We start from the raw sequence: 19,035 nt of genomic DNA on the forward strand, positions 1-19,035 counted from the left end.
GTCTCTATTAAAAATACAAAAATTAACCAGGCCATGGTGGTGCATGTCTGTAGTCCCAGGTACTTGGGAGTCTGAGGCAGGAGAATGGCTTGAATCTGGAAGGCAAAGATTGCAGTAAGCTGAGATCACACCACTGCATTCCAGCCTGGGCGACAGAGTCTCAAAAAAAAAATTTGTAGAGACAGGGTCTTGCGATGTTGCCCAGGATAGTCTCAGACTCCTGGCCTCAAGTGATCCTCCCACCTCAGCCTCCCAAAGTGTTGGAATTACAGGTGTGAGCCACTGCACCCAGCCAGTACATAGAAATTTTTAAAGTTTCATTGTAACCTACTGCTTTGTGACACCTTAATTCTTTCAATCATTCCTCTGTGGCTGGACATTTAAGCTGTTTTTCCATGTTTCACTTTTTTTTTTTTCAGACAGAGTCTCACTCTGTCACCCAGGCTGGAGTGCAGTGGTGTGATTTCAGCTCACTGCAACCTCCGCCTCCCAGGTTCAAGCAATTCTCATGCCTCAGCCTCTTGAGTAGCTGGGATTACAGGTGTGCACCACCACACCCAGCTCATTTTTAAAATATTTTTAGTAGAGACAGAGTTTTACCACGTTGACCAGGCTGTCCTCGAACTCTTGACCTCAAGGATTACAGGTGAGAGCCACTGCTCCAGCCCATGTTTCACTTTTATAAACAAAGTTTCAATAAATATCTATGTATACTGTATCATAGAATCATGTTATTATTTCTGTAGGATAGAGTTCTAGAAGTGGATTTGATGGATAAATGCTATGTGAGTATTAAATTTTAAAAGCGACTGTTAAATCATGCTCCAAAGGGGCAATATCAATTTATATTCTTACTAGTAGTGTCTGTTAACACATGCCATTACTAGGATTGAATGTATCAATCTTTTACATTTTTCTTACATAATGGATGCAACTGTTTGAATTTATTTAGTAAACTCGCACAATTATACTATATTACAAGCTTATTTCAACCCACTCTCAGAAATAAATTTATCTATACTCACAGGTATCCTAATAATGAGAATAATTTTTTTCTTTTCTTTTCGTTTTTTTCTGAGATGCGGACTTGCTCTGTCGCCCAGACCGGAGTGCAGCAGCGCGATCTCAGCTCACTGCAACTTCCACCTCCTGGGTTCAGTTGATTCTCATGCCTCAGCCTCCTGAGTAGCTGGGATTACAGGCGCCCGCCACCTCGTCTGGCTCATTTGTTTGTATCTCTACTAAAAGTAGAGATGGGGTTTCACTATGTTGGCCAGGCTGGTCTCAAACTCCTGACCTCAAGCGATTCACCTGCCTTGGCCTCCCAAAGTGCTAGGATCACAGCCATGAGCCACCACACCCAGCCAAGAATAACTGTTTTCATTGGCAGAAGAGTTTCTACAACATTTACCCAATTAATAATTACATGATGATAAAAATGTATTTAAGGGCAACACACACTTCATGGAACCCATTTCAGGTCAGAGGCAAAAACTGCCCAGTGAATTTCCTCATATGTAAAAATCAAGGCTGGCCGCTGTGGCTCACGCCTGTAATCCCAGCACTTTGGGAGGCCGAGGCGGGTGGATCACCTGAGGTTGGGAATTGGAGACTAGCCAGGCCAACATGGCAAAACCCCGTCTCTACTAAAAATACAAAAATTAGCTGGGTGTGGTGATGCACGCCTGTAGTCCCAGCTACTTGAGAGGCTGAGGCAGGAGAATTGCTTGAACCTGGGAGGCGGAGGTTGCAATGAGCCAAGATTGCCACTATACTCCAGTGTGGGCGAAACAGCGAGACTCTGTTTCAAAATAAATAAATAAAAGTAAAAATAAAAAATAAAAATCAACATTTTTAACTTTTCATTTGTGGATTGGTTAATATTTATTGAATGCCTACTATGAATCAGAAACTGGAGATATAAAAAATTGCATCAATTCTGTGATTTCATACAACTTCCATTGTAGTGAGGGAGTCAGGAACAACCTCCCTACCCTGCAGAAACACATGGTTTTGTGAACACACACATGTTCATGTGAGAAAGAGAAGTGCAAAGAAGAACATATGTATTTAGTTAGTTGTCTGTCTGTTTGAGACAGGGTCTTGCTCTGTAGCTCAGGCTGGAGTGCAGTGGCATGATCATGGCTCACTGCAGCCTCAACCTCCTGGGCTCAGGCAATATTCATGCTTCAGCCTCCCAGGTAGCTGGCACTACAGGTGCACACCACAACACCCAGCTAATTTTTTTGTATACATATATTTTTTGTAGAGACAGGGATTTGTCATGTTGCCCTGTCTGGTCTCAAACTCCTAGGATCAAGTGATCTGCCTGCCTTGGCTTCCCAAAGTGTTGGGATTACAGTTACCATACCTGGCTGCAAAGAATATTTAAAGAAAGCAGAAGAATGTGGTGAAGGCCAGGCATGGCAGCTCATGCTTGTAATCCTAGCACTTTGGGAGGCTGAGATGGGCAGACCACATGATGCCAGGAGTTTGAGACCAGCCTGGCCAACATGGCGAAAGCCCATCTCTACAAAAATACAAAAATTAGTTGGGTGTGTTGGTGCACACCTGTAATCCTAGCTATTTGGGAGGCTGACGCATGAAAATCACTTGCACCCAGGAGATGGAGGTTGCACTGAGCCAAGATGGAGCCACTGAACTCCATACTTGGTGACATGGAGAGACTCTGTCTTGAAAAAAAAATTTTTTTGGTGGTTAAGAAAGAGATTTTGAGGAAATGACATCTGAGTAAAGTTATACAGGGAGCAAACAATCCATGTGAATATCTGGGGAAGAATGATTCAGACAGAGGCAAGTATAAGTGCAAAGTCCCTGAGACTAGAATGGAATTGGAATATTTTCAGGAAAGATTCTTTTGATAAAGGATTTAAAATTTCTCATCACTCAAACTTACCTCCCTGACAAGGTCCTGCTCTAAGTTATGACGCCCAAGTAACATTCTTCTCTTGAAGCGACGGCATTCCAGCTCTAGGTATTGTCTTTGACGTCGAAGAAGGTTAGCTTCTTCTTCTGCTTGGAAATGCTGTATATTCTCCTTCTGCTTTGAAAGCCACTCCTGTTTTTCTTTTTTTGGGGTACTCTGGTTTTCATTTAGCTCCTGGCAACATAAAAAACAACTCAGGTAAAAACAGGCTGGGCACGGTGGCTCATGCCTGTAATCCCAGCACTCTGGAGGCTGAGATGGGCGGATCACCTGAGGTCAGGAGTTTGAGACCAGCCTGGCCAACATGGCGAAACTGTCTCTACTAAAATACAAAATTAGGCTGGGTGCGGTGGCTGACGCCTGTAATTCCAGTACTTTCGGAGGCTGAGGCGGGCAGATCATGAGGTCAGGAGATCGAGACCATCCTGGCTAACACGGTGAAACCCCGTCTCTACTAAAAATACAAAAAATTAGCCGGGCGTGGTGGCAGGTGCCTGTAGTCCCAGCTACTCGGGAGGCTGAGGCAGGAGAATGGTGTGAATCTGGAAGGCGGAGATTGCAGTGAGCCGAGATCTCGCCACTGCACTGCAGCATGGGCGACAGAGCGAGACTCTGTCTCAAAAAAAAAATAAAATTAGCTGGGTACAGTGGCATGGGCCTGTAGTCCCAGCTACTCAGGAGGCTGAGGCAGGAGAATTGCTTGAGCCCGGGAGGCAGGGGTTGCAGTGAGCCAAGATCACACCACTGCACTCTGGTGAGACTCCATCTCAAAAACAAAACAAAACAAAAAAACCACCACCACCAACAACAACAAAAAACAGGGGTCAGGTGCAATGGCTTACGCCTGTAATCTCAGCACTTTGGGAGGCTGAGGCGGGCAGATCACCTGAGGTTGGGAGTTTGAGACCAGCGTGACCAACATGGAGAAACCCCACCTCTACCAAAAATACAGAATTAGCCAGGCATGGTGGCGCACACCTGTAATGCCAGCTACTTGGGAGGGTGAGGCAGAGAATCGTTTGAACCCAGGAGGTGGAGGTTGCAGTAAGCTGAGATGGCACCACTGCACTCCAGCCTGGGCAAAAAAAAAAAAAAAAAAAAAAAAAAATTAGCCAGGTGTGGTGGCGCATGCCTGGAGTCTCAGCTACTTGGGAGGCTGAGGCAGGAGAGTTGCTTGAACCTGGGAGGCAGAGGTTGCAGTGAGCCAAGACTGTGCCACTGCACTCCAGTCTGTGTGACAGAGTGAAACTCCGTCTCAAAAAAACAAAAACAACACAACAAAAACCCCATAAAAATTACCTACATGAATATTATCATTTTGCATCAGTAAATTTTAAATAAAAGTTCTTGGCTGGGCACGGTGGCTCACGCCTGTAATCCCAGCACTTTGGGAGGCCGAGGTGGGCAGATCACCTGAGGTCGGGAGTTCAAGACCAGCTTGACCAACATGGAGAAACCCCATCTCTACTAAAAAAATACAATATTAGCCGGGTATGGTGGTGCAGGCTTGCAATCCCAGCTACTCGGGAGGCTGAGGCAGGAGAATCACTTGAACCTGGGAGGCGGAGGTTGCAGTGCAGTGAGCCGAGATCACGCCATTGCACTCTAGCCTGGGCAAGAAGAGCAAAACTCTGTCTCAAAAAATAGTAATAATAATAATTTAAAAATAAATAAATAAAAATTAAAATAAATAAATAAATTTCTTAATTGTGTTTCTTCTCTAATGCTCAGGCAGGGCAATGACCTCTAGAAGGCAAGTAGTATTTACATCTTTCTTTTTTTTTGAGACAGAGTCTTGCTCTGTCGCCCAGGCTGGAGTACAGTGGTGCGATCTTGGCTCACTGCAACCTCCACCTCCCGGATTCAAGTGATTTCTCCTGCCTCAGCCTTCCGAGTAGCTGGGATTACAGGCATCTGCCAGCACGCCCAGCTAATTTTTTGTATTTTTAGTAGAGATGGGATTTCACCATGTTAGCCAGTATGGTCTCGATCTCCTGACCCCGTGATCCGCCCACCTCGGCCTCCCAAAGTACTGGGATTACAGGTGTGAGCCACTGTGCCCGGCCTTCAGATCTTTCTTGAGTAACCCACTCAATCGGAAAGGAAAGAGAGATATGTACACCAGAAAACATGTGTACCTTTTGTCTCTGCACAGCCACGTTTCTGATGGTTCCTAACTTCGAAGTACACAATGATTGATTAATAAAGTAAAACACACCCTTCTTTAAAACCTTCCCAAGAAGAGACAGAAGATAGTACTTTCAGGTAAAAATCATGAGTGAACTAGGACACAAATACAGTTAAACATCTTGCTTCTTGGTTTTTGACATCCTTGATGCTAAGTTTTTGGCAAAATTATGGAAGGACTCAACATAAGAAAACTGGAAATTATATGGAAAATAAACAAATCCATGGGAGAATAGAGACCTACTTCATGAATGGTATTTAATTTTCAGCATTAACAACTGCTGAACAAATCAAAATTAATGATTTTCCACACTGTTTTACATACCAGCTCATAAACTATCTCAATAAGAATGCATTTATATTGAGCAATGTGAAAAAACTGGCAATATACTCAATGGAGCAAACTGTAGAATTTTTTTTTTTTTTTTTTTTTTTGTTAGATCAAATTTCACTCTGTGACCCAGGCTGGAATGCACTGGCATGAATTCAGCTCCCTGCAGCATGGACCTCCCAGGTTCAAGTGATCTTCCCACCTCAGACTACTGAGTAGCTAGGACCACAGGTGTGTCCCACCACGCCTGGCTAATGAATTTTTTTTTTTTTTTTTTGCTAGACACAGGGTCTCAACATGTTGCCCAGGCTGGTCTTGAACTCCTGGGCTCAAGCGATCCTCCCATCTCAGCCTCCCAAAGTGCTGTTACAAGCATTGTGCCACCCACACTCTGGCCTTGATACTCTTTTGGTAAAAAATATACTAGTATTAGCATTCTGTGGCCAGGCTTGGTGGCTCACATCCGTCTGTAATCCCAGCACTTTGGGAGGCCAAGGCCGGAGGATTGCTTGAGCCCAGGAGTTTGAGACCAGTTTGGAGAATATGGCAACACTGTTTCTACAAAAAATAAATTATAAAATTAGCTGGGCATGGTGGTGTGAGTCTGTGGTCCCAACTACTTGGGAGGCTGAGGCGGGAAAACTGCTTCAGCCTGGGAGGTCAACGCTGCAGTGAGCAGTGTTGTGCCACTGCACTCCAGCCTGGGTGACAGAGCGAAACCCTGTCTCAAAAAAACAAAACAAAACATCATCAACATTGTTCAGAATATAAATAGCTCAAGTTTCTTTTTCTTTTTTTTTTTTTGAGATGGAGTCTCGCTCTGTCGCCCAGGCTGGAGTGCAGTGGCACAGTCTCGGCTCACTGCAAGCTCTGCCTCCCAGGTTCACACCATTCTCCTGCCTCAGCCTCCCGAGTAGTTGGGACTACAGGTGCCTGCCACCACGCCTGGCTAATTTTTTTTATTTTTAGTAGAGACGGAGTTTCACCGTGTTAGCCAGGATGGTCTCGATCTCCTGACCTCGTGATCTGCCCTCCTTGGCCTCCCAAAGTGCTGGGATTACAGGCATGAGCCACCACGCCCAGCTAATAGCTCATCTTTCTTCGTATAGGATCATTTTTCAGAGACTACTAGACCTCATTCATGGTCTTTCTCTTTAGTTAATAAAATATTCAAACACATACAAATAAAAAGCACATAAATTAGTACTTAAGAGTTTATGTGGCCGGGCGCGGTGGCTCACGCTTGTAATCCCAGCACTTTGGGAGGCCGAGACGGGCGGATCACGAGGTCAGGAGATCGAGACCACGGTGAAACCCTGTCTCTATTAAAAATACAAAAAATTAGCCGGGCGTGGTGGCGGGCGCCTGTAGTCCCAGCTACTTAGAGAGGCTGAGGCAGGAGAATGGCGTGAACCCGGGAGGCGGAGCTTGCAGTGAGCCGAGATCGCGCCACTGCACTCCAGCCTGGGCGACAGAGCGAGACTCCGTCTCAAAAAAAAAAAAAAAAAAAGAGTTTATGTGTATGCACGCTATGGGAAGAGAAAAGAATACCATGGGCATACATGTAGACTATATACCTGGTTATCTTTTTCTTTTTCAAGGCAGAGTCTAGCTCTGTCGCTCAGGCTGCAGTGCAGTGGCCCAGCTCACTGCGACCTCCACCTTCCAGGTTACAGGGATTCTCCTGCCTCACCCTCTTGTGTAGCTGGGATGACAGTTGTGTGCCACCATGCCTATCTAATTTTTTTATTTTTTTAATTTATTTTTTGAGACAGAGTCTCGCTCTGTCACCCAGGCTGGAGTGCAGTGGCACGATCTCGGCTCACTGCAACCTCTGTCTCCCGGGTTCAAGCAATTCTCCTGCCTCAGCCTCCTGAGTAGCTGGGATTATAGGTATGTGCCACCATGACCGGCTAATTTTTTTGTATTTTTAGTAGAGACGGTGTTTCACCATATTGGGCAGGCTAGTCTCAAACTCCTGACCTTGTGATTTGCCTGCCTCGGCCTCCCAAAGTGCTGGGATTACAGGGGTGAGCCACCGCGCCTGGCCATACCTGGGTATCTTTTTCAAAATCTTCTGCCAGGGAACTCTCCCCTCCAAGACTCTGATATGTCCCTTCCTCTCTACTGAGAATCATTATTCTAAATGAACACAAATACATACATAAAAACTTAGCTTCTAAAAGAAAATGAATTTATTTGTTTGACTATATGGTATATGCCTAAAGGATTATCTAAACAAACTAATCCATAAAGCTGAAGTCTCATTTCACTGGAAAACAAAACAACTGCATTTTGTTGGAGATTTATTTATAGTTGGAAACTCTATTTACTATTGTTTCAAACTCAAACTTCCAGTATAGAGTTTGGCTTTTGAATTACAGTCATGGGAATATACTGCAAATTATACCATTTAGAGTTGGAAAAATCTTATCAATGAAGCTCACTTGGCAAGGTATAGAGCAAGTCTTTGTGCCACCAATATGTACACAACAAGACATACATATCTGATTATAAGGCAAATTCCTACACAAACAAAAATCATTAATATCAAATTGATTATACTTATTTTATCAAAATCAATTGATGTATCACAGTATGCTAATTAATTATATGAACTAAAAATTTCAATCATCCTGTAAGACGGGGGGAGGTAAATTAAAAGACATATCATTTTTCTGTCCTAGTGACTATCTTGAATAATGATCCTCTTTTAAGAAGTTGTCGGGCCAGGCACGGTGGCTCACGCCTGTAATCCCAGCACTTTGGGAGGCCAAGGCGAGCAGATCATGAGGTCAGGAGATCAAGACCATCCTGGCTAACATGGTGAAATCCTGTCTCTACCAAAAATACAAAAAATTAGCCGGGCATGGTGGCGGGTGCCTGTAGTCCCAGCTACTCGGGAGCCGGAGGCAGGAGAATGGTGTGAATCTGGGAGGCAGAGCTTGCAGTGAGCTGAGATTGTGCCACTGTACTCCAGCCTGGGTGACAGAGCAAGACTCTGTCTCAAAAAAAAAAAAAAAAAAGTTGTCGGCTGGGTGTTGTGGCTCACGCCTGTAATCCCAGCACTTTGGGAGGCCAAGGCAAGTGGATCACGAGGTCAGGAGCTCAAGACCAGCCTGGCCAACATGGTGAAACCCTCGTCTCTACTAAAAATACAAAAGTCAGCCAGGTGTGCTGGCAGTTGCCTGTAATGCCAGCTACTCAAGAGGCTGAGGCAGGAGAATCACTTGAACCCAGGAGGCAAAGGTTGCAGTGAGCCGAGATCATGCCACTGCACCCCAGCCTGGGCAACAGAGTGAGACTCCATCTCAAACCAAACCAAACCAAACCAAACCAAACCAAACCAAACCAAACCAAACCAAACCAAACCAACCAACCAAACAAACAAAAAGCAGCACAAGAGCCGGGAATGGTGGCTAACTCTTGTAATCCCAGCACTTTGGGAGGCCGAGGTGGGTAGATTGTCTGAGGTCAGGAGTTTGAGACCAGCCTGGCTAACATGGTGAAACCCCGTCTCTACTAAAAAAATACATAAAAATTAGCCAGGCATGGTGGCACACACCTGTAATCCCAGCTACTCAGGGGGCTGAGGCAGGAGAATCCTTTCAACCTGGGGGGAGGGGAGGCTGCAGTGAGTCAAGATCACACTACTGCACTCCAGCCTGTACGACAGAGACTTCCATCTCAAAAAAACGGGGGGGCGGGCAGCACAAGAAAGGGCAAACAAATATGAAACCCTGTAGCCACAAAGAAATAATCAGCATATTCTACTTAAAAAAAAAAAAAAACTGATAAGCATATATCCCCCTTATTCTTATTCTACATTTAAATTGGCATAAAAACAATTTATTATAATCTTCTGATCCAAAAGTAAGACATTACTGTTTACTTTTAAAGTAATAAATGTGATCAGGTACGGTGGCTTATGCCTATAATCCCAGCACTTTGGGAAGCCGAGGTAGGCAGACTGCTTGAGCCCAGGAGTTTGAGACCAGACTGGGCAACATGGCAAGACCCTGTCTCTACAAAAAATAAATTTAAAAATCACCCAGGAGTGGTGGTGCGTGCTTGTGTTCCCAGCTACTTGGAAGGCTAAGGCAGGACTGCTTGAGCATGGGAGGTTGAAGCTGCAGTGAGCTATGATTGTGCCACTGCCCTCCAGCCCATGGAACAGAATAAGACTGTCTCAAAAAATACATAAAAATAAAAACATAAGGCCAGGCGTGATGGCCCATGCCTGTAATCCTAGCACTTTGGGAGGCTGAGGCAGGCGGATCACAAGGTCAGGAGATTGAGACCATCCTGGCTAACATGGTGAAACCCCGTCTCCACTAAAAAAATACCAAACATTAGCCGGGGGTGGTGGCAGGCGCCTGTAGTCCCAGCTACTCGGGAGGCTGAGGCAGGAGAATGGCGTTAACCCAGGAGGCGGAGCTTGAAGTGAGCCGAGAGCACGCCACTGCACTCGAGCCTGGGTGACAGAGCGAGACTCTGTCTCAAAAATAAATAAATGAATATAAAATAAAAACATTAAAAAAGTACATTTTCAGGAAATGATTCATTTTAGATCCTACTCAACTAAATAACTCAGTTAAGGGTAACTGATTATAATCAATGTCATCATTTAAACTAATACCCATTTAGTGACCACAAACAACAAAAGATAATTTTATCCTAATGCTTCTATGAGTTGGTCACCATTGGATATAATTAATAAGCAGAAAATTTACTTGAAAAGTTTTGTGACATAAGTACCTCTTTAAGCTGCTCTTTTCGAAGTTTATACTCTCTTTTCTGGGACTCGAGAAAACTATTCAGTTCTTTCTTCTGTTGGGCCTGAATATGTTGCTGAAATTTTTTCTCTTCATTGGACATCACTTTAGCCTATATGAAGTTTAAAAAATGAATCAAATTTAGTTAAGTAGATAGATTTAAAGTAGCGGTTTAATACACATCACTAAGAATATCTTATATTTTCCAAGAACAAGAAATCAGTAGAAACATTACCAAAATAAAAAACTAAACCAAATTATAAACGTGCTACTTGGCATCCTTATCATTTGAACTTCATAGAATCAGTAAGATGAAACTCATTTTTGAAATGTTGATCTCTTACAGGGTCAAAAATGTTGTCGACTTTTTATTTCATTTAACAGAAGTATACCCTCCTCCCAACCCTCGATCCCTCAGTAAAACAAAACAAACGCTATATTTTATTTCTGATTCTATATGCAATACATGTTCATTGTAGAACACTGACAAAATACAGAAAAACAAGAAACATCTTACATAATTTTGGCATCCAGAGATAACCAATGTAAACATTTTGGTGCATATCTTTTGTAATTTTTTCTTTTTTTAAAATTATTATTTTTGAGATGGAGTCTTGCTCTGTCACCCAGGCTGCAGTGCAGTGGCACGAGCTCGGTCATTGCAACCTCCGCTTCCCGGGTTCAAGTGATTCTCCTGCCTCAGCCTCCCGAGTAGCTGAGACTACAGGTGTGTGATACCACACCTGGCTAATTTTTGTATTTTTAGAAGAGATGGGGTTTCGCCATGTTGGCCAAGCTGGTCTTGAACACCTGAGCTCAGGTGATCCACCCACCTCGGCCTCCCAAAGTGCTGGGATTACAGGCGTGAGCCACCGTGCCTGGCCTCTAATTTTTTCTATAAATGTTCATGTCTCAAACACACACACATACACATACACCCATATATTTGTATGTATATAATTAAGTAGGTATTGTGGCTCATACCTGTAATCCCAACACTTTGAGAGGCTGAGGTGGGAGGATCACCTAGCCCAGGAGTTCAAGACCACCTGGGTAACACGGCGAGTGCCTGTCTCAAAAAATATGTCACAGGGTCTCACTCTGTCACCCAGGCTGGAGTGCAGTGGTACAATCATGGCTCATGGCAGCCTCCTCCTGAGCTCAAGTGATCTTCCCACCTCAGCCTCCTGAGTAGCTGGAACTACAGGCGTATGCCACCATGCTCAGCTAATTTATTTTTTTTTTTTGTGGAGACAGAGTCTTCCTATGTTGCCCAGGCTGGTCTTGAACTCCTGGGCTCAAGTAATCTTCTCACCTCGGCCTCCCAAAGTGGTGAGATTACAGGTGTGAGCCACTGCACCCATCCTGGTTATATACTTTTAAAACAAATTTGTTACCACATTGCTATCTGCTTCAGGAACTGTTTTCCTAAATATGTTCATATCGCCTTTTCCCAAGCTATTAAAAATAGTATCTGTCAAGTGTGGTGGCTCACACCTATAATCCCAGCACTTTGGGAGGCCAAGGCGGGAAGGTCACCTGAGGTCAGGGATTTGAAGACCAGCCTGATTAACAAGGTGAAACCCCTTTTCTACTAAAATAAAAATAATATAAAAATTAGCCAGGCATGGTAGATGAAAAATTAGTCAGGCATGGTAGATGCACCTGTAGTCTCAGCTACTTGGGAGGCTGAGGCAGGAGAATTGTTTGAACTTGGAGAGCAGAGGTTGCAGTGAGCTGAGATCATGCCACTGCACTCCAGCCTGGGCAACAGAGGGAGATTCTGTCTCAAAAAATAATAAAAATAAAATAAAAAATAAAAAAATGAAAATATCCAATGCCCAGAGGATTTTAAATATGTATACATTGTTTCATCAAATTATTTCAAAATCAAATATTTATTTATACTATAAATTATTTTGTCGAAGTCCCTACTACTATAAGAATGGTTCTTTTTTTGTGAAAAGGGAGAAGAGGGTAGCTATGATAAATAATGCCTCACTGCAGACTACCTAGACATATTTTAATGATATTGTGTGAATTTACTGAGAAGTCTACCTTCTACTTGACAAACATGGCTATCAAAAAAAAGTAAAATAATGGGACACCAAAAACATTATAAGAAAAGGTTTCACATAACAAAAATCCTAAAAACTAAACTTTTATCATGTAAAATAATGACAATTATTTGTCAATAACCAAATGAACTCAATCTGAATCTGAATCTTTCATAACTTATAATCTCCAACATTATCTGTATTTATTACAGTAATCTTAAATCATTCTGATATTAAAATGCTGCCAGAAATTCAAGGGTAGTTTCCAAAAAATACAAAAAAGAGAATAAAAATGACTTTTTGAGACCTAAATCACCTAATGATAGGAGATTTAGCAAACTCCTCAGATAATCAGGAAATGAAAAGCTTAAAATAACTGAGTAACTTACCTATTGTGACACTATAAAACTATCAAGAATCAGGAAATGGTCCCATGTCTTATTAGTTCCCAGACCTAGTACTTGATATTAAAACACATCAATTTTTCAGACTCAAAATTTTGTTGGCTATTACAAAAACTATAAAGTGGACTACTCCAATGAATAGTTTTAAGACTGATTTGTTTTAAATGATGCACACACAAAATTAGTGAGAGATAAAACACACAGGTGCCACCCTTTTTTGTAATATCAATTTATAGAAACCTTTATATAAGTCACATAAATGCTTCTCCTTTTCCTCAATTTGCTTGGTTCATGGGAACAGAGACACTAACATCAAACTGCCATGTTGGTTAATTCTGAGACATTCAAAACCTAAAATAAGCAAAGTAATAATACTGAATAAGCCACCTCTTTCTCCATAGCAGCCTGGTGTTTCTTGATAAGTTTCTCCATTTCTGCAGCAAAATTGTTACGCTGAGTTTCAAGATCTTTGTCTAATCTGAGGCGATGTTCATCCATCTCAGCCTTTAGCTTATTTTCCAGAGTCATCAGTTGCTTTTGATGTTGTCGCCTCATTCGCTTATAGCCAGACATTTGTTCTCTAAGCTCAGAGTCCTGCTCATGTTCTTGCATTTGCCTTGTAACCTAGACATACAAATAATGGAAGGAAAAGAAGAAAATAAAACATTCCTCTTTGAAAAGCGTTTTAGACCATTCTATATTAACTAAGTAGGGAATTGGTGTAAAATATCCCAATGTTAGCAGATTCCACGGAAATTTCCAACAAGTCTTTTAAAGAAATTGACTGGTTCTAAAATTTATATGGGGATATAAAAGAACATAGAATATCCAAAACAATCTTGAGGAAAAAAAAATATTTGGAGGACATGCAGCACTATAGTAATCAAGACAACATGGTACTGGCTTTAAGATAGGCTAAGTAGATCAAGGAAATAGAATAAAGACTAGAAAGAGATCCACATATGTTCAACTGATTTTTCTACCAAGAAAGTCAAGTTAATTCAGAGGATAGTGTTTTTAGCAAATCCTGCTGAAACAACTGGCTCTTTACGTAGAAAAAGACAAATAAACCTTGACTCCCTATATCACTTATGTCATACATAAAAATTAATTTGAGAAGGATCATTTGACCTGAATGTAAAACCCAGAATCAGAAAGCAGAAACACAAAATATCTTTATAACCTTGGAGTAAGCAAATACTTCTTGGGCAGGACACAAAAAACACTGACCACAAAGAAAAAAAAAAAAAACAAACCTCAATTTAAAAATCAATATAAAATACACATGACATAAAATTAATCACCTTAAAATGAACAATTCAATATGTTTAGTATATTTACCAGGCCATGCAACTATCACCTTTATCTAGTTATGAAGCATGTTTATCACCTCAGAAGAAAATCCCTTACCTATTAAGCAGTTGCTCTCCATTCTCCCCTCCTGGTAACCATCAATCTGCTTTTTGTCTCTATAGATATACCTATTCTGCATATTTCATATAAGTAGTGTCATATAATATATGAGTTTTTATAGCTGGTTTCTTTCACTTAGCATGTTTTTGAAGTTTATCCATGTTGTAGTATGTATTGGTATTTCATTTCCTTTTATAGCTGAATAAAATTCCACTGTACATATATAGCACAATTTGTTTATCCACTCATCCATTGATGGACATTTGTGTTCTTTCCATCTTTTGGCTACTGTGAAAACTGCTGCTATGACTGTGTGTACATGCACTTGTCTGAGTACCTGTTTTCAATGGCTTTAAAAAATGTTAATGTTTTGATTGACAAATCATAATTGTATACATTTATGGAGTACATGTGATATACTGATATACGTATTAACATATTAAATTAAATCAATCTAACATATCCATCACCTTCCTTATGCATCATTTTTTATGGTGAGACATTTGAGATTTACTTTTAGTTATTTCAAAATATTCAATATATTATTGTTGACTATAGTCACCCGGCCATGCAAAAGATCTCCAAACCTATTCCTCCTATCTTTCTGAAACTTTGTACATTTTGATCAACAACTCATTTCTCTCTCTCCCTAAATTCTAGTAACTATCACTCTACTCTCTACCTCTATTCTATGAGTTCAACTTTATTTTTCTAGATTCCACATAAAAGTGAGATCATGTGGTATCTGTCTTTCTGTGCTTGCCTTATTTCACTTAGCATAATCCTCCAGACTCATTCATGTTCTTGCAAATAACAGGATATTTCCTTTTTAAGGCTGAATGGTATTCCATTGTGTATATATGCTACATTTTCTTTATCCACTCATCCACTGATAGGCACTTAGGTTGATTCCATGACTTAGCTATTGTGAATAATGCTGCAATGAACATGGGAGTGCAGATATCCCTTCAACATACTAATTTCAGTTCCTTTAAATATGTACCCAGAAGTGGAATTACTGGATCATATGGTAGTTCTTTTTTTTTTTTTTTTTTTTGAGACGGAGTCTCGCTCTGTCGCCCAGGCTGGAGTGCAGTGGCGCAATCTCGGCTCACTGCAAGCTCCGCCTCCCGGGTTCACGCCATTCTCCTGCCTCAGCCTCTCCGAGTAGCTGGGACTACAGGCGCCCGCCACCACGCCCGGCTAATTTTTTTGTATCTTTTTAGTAGAGACGGGCTTTCACCGTGGTCTCGATCTCCTGACCTCGTGATCCACCCGCCTCGGCCTCCCAAAGTGCTGGGATTACAAGCGTGAGCCACCGTGCCCGGCCGGTAGTTCTATTTTTAGTTTCTTGAGGAACCTCCACACCATTTTCCAAAATGGCCATACTAATTTAGGTTATCACAACAATGTGTAACAGTTCCCCTTTTTGCCAATACTTGTTATCTTTCATCTTGTTGATAACGTTTTCAATTCTTTTTCAAAGACAGGGTTGGTGGGTTGCCCACGCTGAAGTACAGTGGCACGATCTCGGCTCACTGCAGCCTTTGCCTCCTAGGTTTAAGTGATTCTCCCACCTCAGGCTCCTGAGTAGCTGGGACTACAGGCATGCACCACCATACCCAGCTAATTTTTTGTATTTTTAGCAGAGACAGGGTTTCACCATGTTGGCCAGGCTGGTCTCGAACTCCTGATTTCTTTTTTTTATTTTTTGAGATGAAGTCTCGCTCTTGTCCCCCAGGCTGGAGTGCAATGGCACAATCTCAGTTCATTGCAACCCCTGCCTCTCAGGTTAAAACAATTCTCCTGTCTCAACCTCCCGAGTAGCTGGGATTACAGGCGCCTGCCATCACGCTCGGCTAATTTTTGTATTTTTAGTAGAGATGGGGTTTCACCATGTTGGCCAGGCTGGTCTCGAACTCCTGACCTCGAACTCCTGACCTCAAGTGATCTGCCTGCCTTGGCCTCGCAAAGTGCTGGGATTAGAGCTGTCAGCCACTCTGCCCGTCCCACCATTTTATATAAGTGACTTGGGTTATCGGTGGATTTTGGGATTTGTGGAGGGTCCTGGAACCAATCCCTCACAGATACTGAGGGATAACTGTACCTTCTTTCAGACGATTAAGGCAGGTGTATAGAATTGTAAAAACTCTTCAAATTGAGTACCTAAGATCTGTGCATTTTATTGTATGAAAAAAATCCAAGGCAGAAGAAGGTAGACTAAGTTATGGTATATAGCACTTATAATGAATAATATAAGTAGTATTAAATACTTATATTTAATATAAATATTTAATATTTAATACTACTTATATTTAATACTAATATTTAATACTATTTATATTTAATACTACTTATATTTAATACTACTTATATTTAACATAAATATTTAATATTTAATACTACTTATAGTATAAGTAGTATTAAAAAACTACTTATGCTCTGAATATTTTAAGTGAAGTAAATGAAACTACTGGCTTTAAAAATATAAATCTTTTTCAGATTTTTGATTCATTAAATTCATAAATTTAAAATGCCCTTAATTGATATGAGGAAGCCAAACTTTGGGAGAGAACACTTTCTTGGGAAACATTTAACTTATGCCAAGTTACCAAGAGGTTTTCCTTTGAGCTGGTCCTTCTCAACATATTTATCAAAACAGTCATGCAAAAATTAAGCAATCTTTACCATTTGCTCTGTTCAAAGTGTTATTTACATGTTGCAGAATAGTAGGAATAACCTGACTTATGGTAAGGTACTACGTTCCCGACCCCACATGTCATACAGATTCATGAACTACAGCATAGGATTTATAACATCTGCTTATTACATAGTTGAGAAGTCAGATAGCTATCATATCTTTTTTTCCCCCATCATATTTTCTTTTTTTTTATTTTTCAGTTTTTGATACAGAGTCTCGCTCTGACGCCCAGGCTGGAGTGCAATCGTGCGATCTCAGCTCACTCCAACCTCCGCCTCCTGGGTTCAAGCAATTCTCCTGCCTCAGCCTCCCAGGTAGCCGGGATTACAGGTGCCCGCCATCACGCCCAGCTAATTTTTGTATTTTTTAGTAGAGATGAGGTTTCACCATGTGGGCCAGGTTGGTCTCGAAACCTGACCTCAGTTGATCCACCCGCCTCAGCCTCCCAAAGTGCTGGGATTACAGGTATGAGCCACCACGCCTCGCCTCATTTCCTTCCTTCCTTCTTTTCGTTTCTTCCTTCCTTTCTTTTCTCTCGCTCTTCTTTTCTTTCCTTCCTTTTTTTTTTTGAGACAAGGTCTGGCACTGTCACCCAGGCTGGAGTGCAGTGGCGTGATCTCGGCTCATTGCAACCTCCATCTCTTGGGCTCAATCAATCCTCCTGACTCAGTCTCCCAAGTATATGGGACTACAGGCACATGCCATGATACCCAGCTGAAATTTTTTTTTTTTTTTTTGAGATAGGGTCTACCTCTGTCACCCAGGCTAGAGTGCAGAGGGACGATCTCAGCTCACTGCAGCCTCCGTCTCCCGGGTTCAAGCGATTCTCCAGCCTCAGCCTCCTGAATAGCTGGGATTACAGGCGCACACCACCATGCCCAGCTAATTTTTCTAGTTTTAGCAGAGACAGGGTTTCGCCATGTTGGCCAGGCTGGTCTCAAACTCCTGACCTCAGTCAATCCACTTACTTCAGCCTCCCAAATTGCTGGGATTAAAGGTGTGAGCTACCGCACCCCGCCTGAATTTTGTATTTTTTGTAGAGATGGGGTTTCACCATGTTGCCCAGGCTGGTCTCAAACTCATGAGCTCAAGTGATCAGCCCACCTCAGCCTCCCAAAGTGCTACAATTACAGGCATGAGCGACCACACCCAGCCTTTCCATTATGTTTTTTTTTTTTTTTTTTTTGAGACGGAGTCTCGCTCTGTCACCCAGGCTGGAGTGCGGTGGTGCGATCTCGGCTCACTGCAAGCTCCGCCTCCCGGGTTCACGCCATTCTCCTGCCTCAGCCTCTCCGAGTAGCTGGGACTACAGGCGCCCGCCACCGCGCCCGGCTAATTTTTTGTATTTTTAGTAGAGACGGGGTTTCACCGTGGTCTCGATCTCCTGATCTCGTGATCCGCCCGCCTTGGCCTCCCAAAGTGCTGGGATTACAAGCGTGAGCCACCGCGCCCGGCCAGCTCCATTATGTTTTCTAATAGCCTACTTTTCTTATGGTATCTTAATGTAATTTCGTTGTATCCTTAGTATCCTTTATCATGCTTTGGTTTTACTTATCTGTCTGATTAGGATTTTAAGTGCCCCATTATAGCATCCTTGTAATGAACAGATAATCCACATTATTTGGAAAATCAGAATGACATTTAGAGTATAACAAATTGCACTGCTTACCATTTCCAATATTCCCCTCTTTCTGGTTAGCCTCACACAATATATTTCCTTACTGTCCACATTCTTTTTTTTTTTTTTTTTAAGACGGAGTCTTGCTTTGTCGCCCAGGCTGGAGTACAGTGGCATGATCTCTGCTCACCACAGGCTCTGCCTCCCAGGTTCACACCATTCTCCTGCCTCAGCCTCTCAAGTAGCTGGGACTACTGGCTCCCGCCACCACGCCCGGCTAATTTTTTGTATTTTTAGTAGAGATGGGGTTTCATCATGTTAGCCAAGATGGTCTCGATCTCCTGACCTCGTGATCCACCCGCCTCGGCCTCCCAAAGTGCTGGGATTACAGGTGTGAGTCACTGCGCCTGGCCCACATTCTTCTTATATGGAAATACCATTCATTTCTCCTCTCCCTGCTGTGCCTAAATCCAACTAATTTTAAATACTCAAACTATTTATTTCATAAATACTTCATTTATGCTCCTAATCAAAAGTTATCTGAATTCCTGTTTAGTGCCTTGTAGTTATCTTAAGTATTTAAGATATTCTAACATACTCGT

The 19,035-nt window shown here is 42.1% G+C and overlaps 1 protein-coding gene across 2 annotated transcripts in view; it reads right to left on the reverse strand.

Moving 5' to 3' along the window:
- TAOK1 (TAO kinase 1) overlaps positions 1-19,035 on the reverse strand; it is a 169,266-nt gene that overhangs the window by 29,838 nt on the left and 120,393 nt on the right. For both annotated transcript variants that reach the window (XM_032163138.2, XM_058445982.1), the window contains exons 14-16: positions 13,089-13,325; positions 10,224-10,352; positions 2,918-3,121 (exon numbers count right to left, since the gene is read on the reverse strand). In XM_032163138.2, coding sequence (XP_032019029.1) covers positions 2,918-3,121; positions 10,224-10,352; positions 13,089-13,325 — 570 coding nt within the window. The remainder of the gene's footprint in view (positions 1-2,917; positions 3,122-10,223; positions 10,353-13,088; positions 13,326-19,035) is intronic.

The sequence above is a fragment of the Hylobates moloch genome, unplaced genomic scaffold (genome assembly GCF_009828535.3).
Source record: "Hylobates moloch isolate HMO894 unplaced genomic scaffold, HMol_V3 SCAFFOLD_10, whole genome shotgun sequence".
NCBI classification, from domain to species: Eukaryota; Metazoa; Chordata; class Mammalia; order Primates; family Hylobatidae; genus Hylobates; species Hylobates moloch.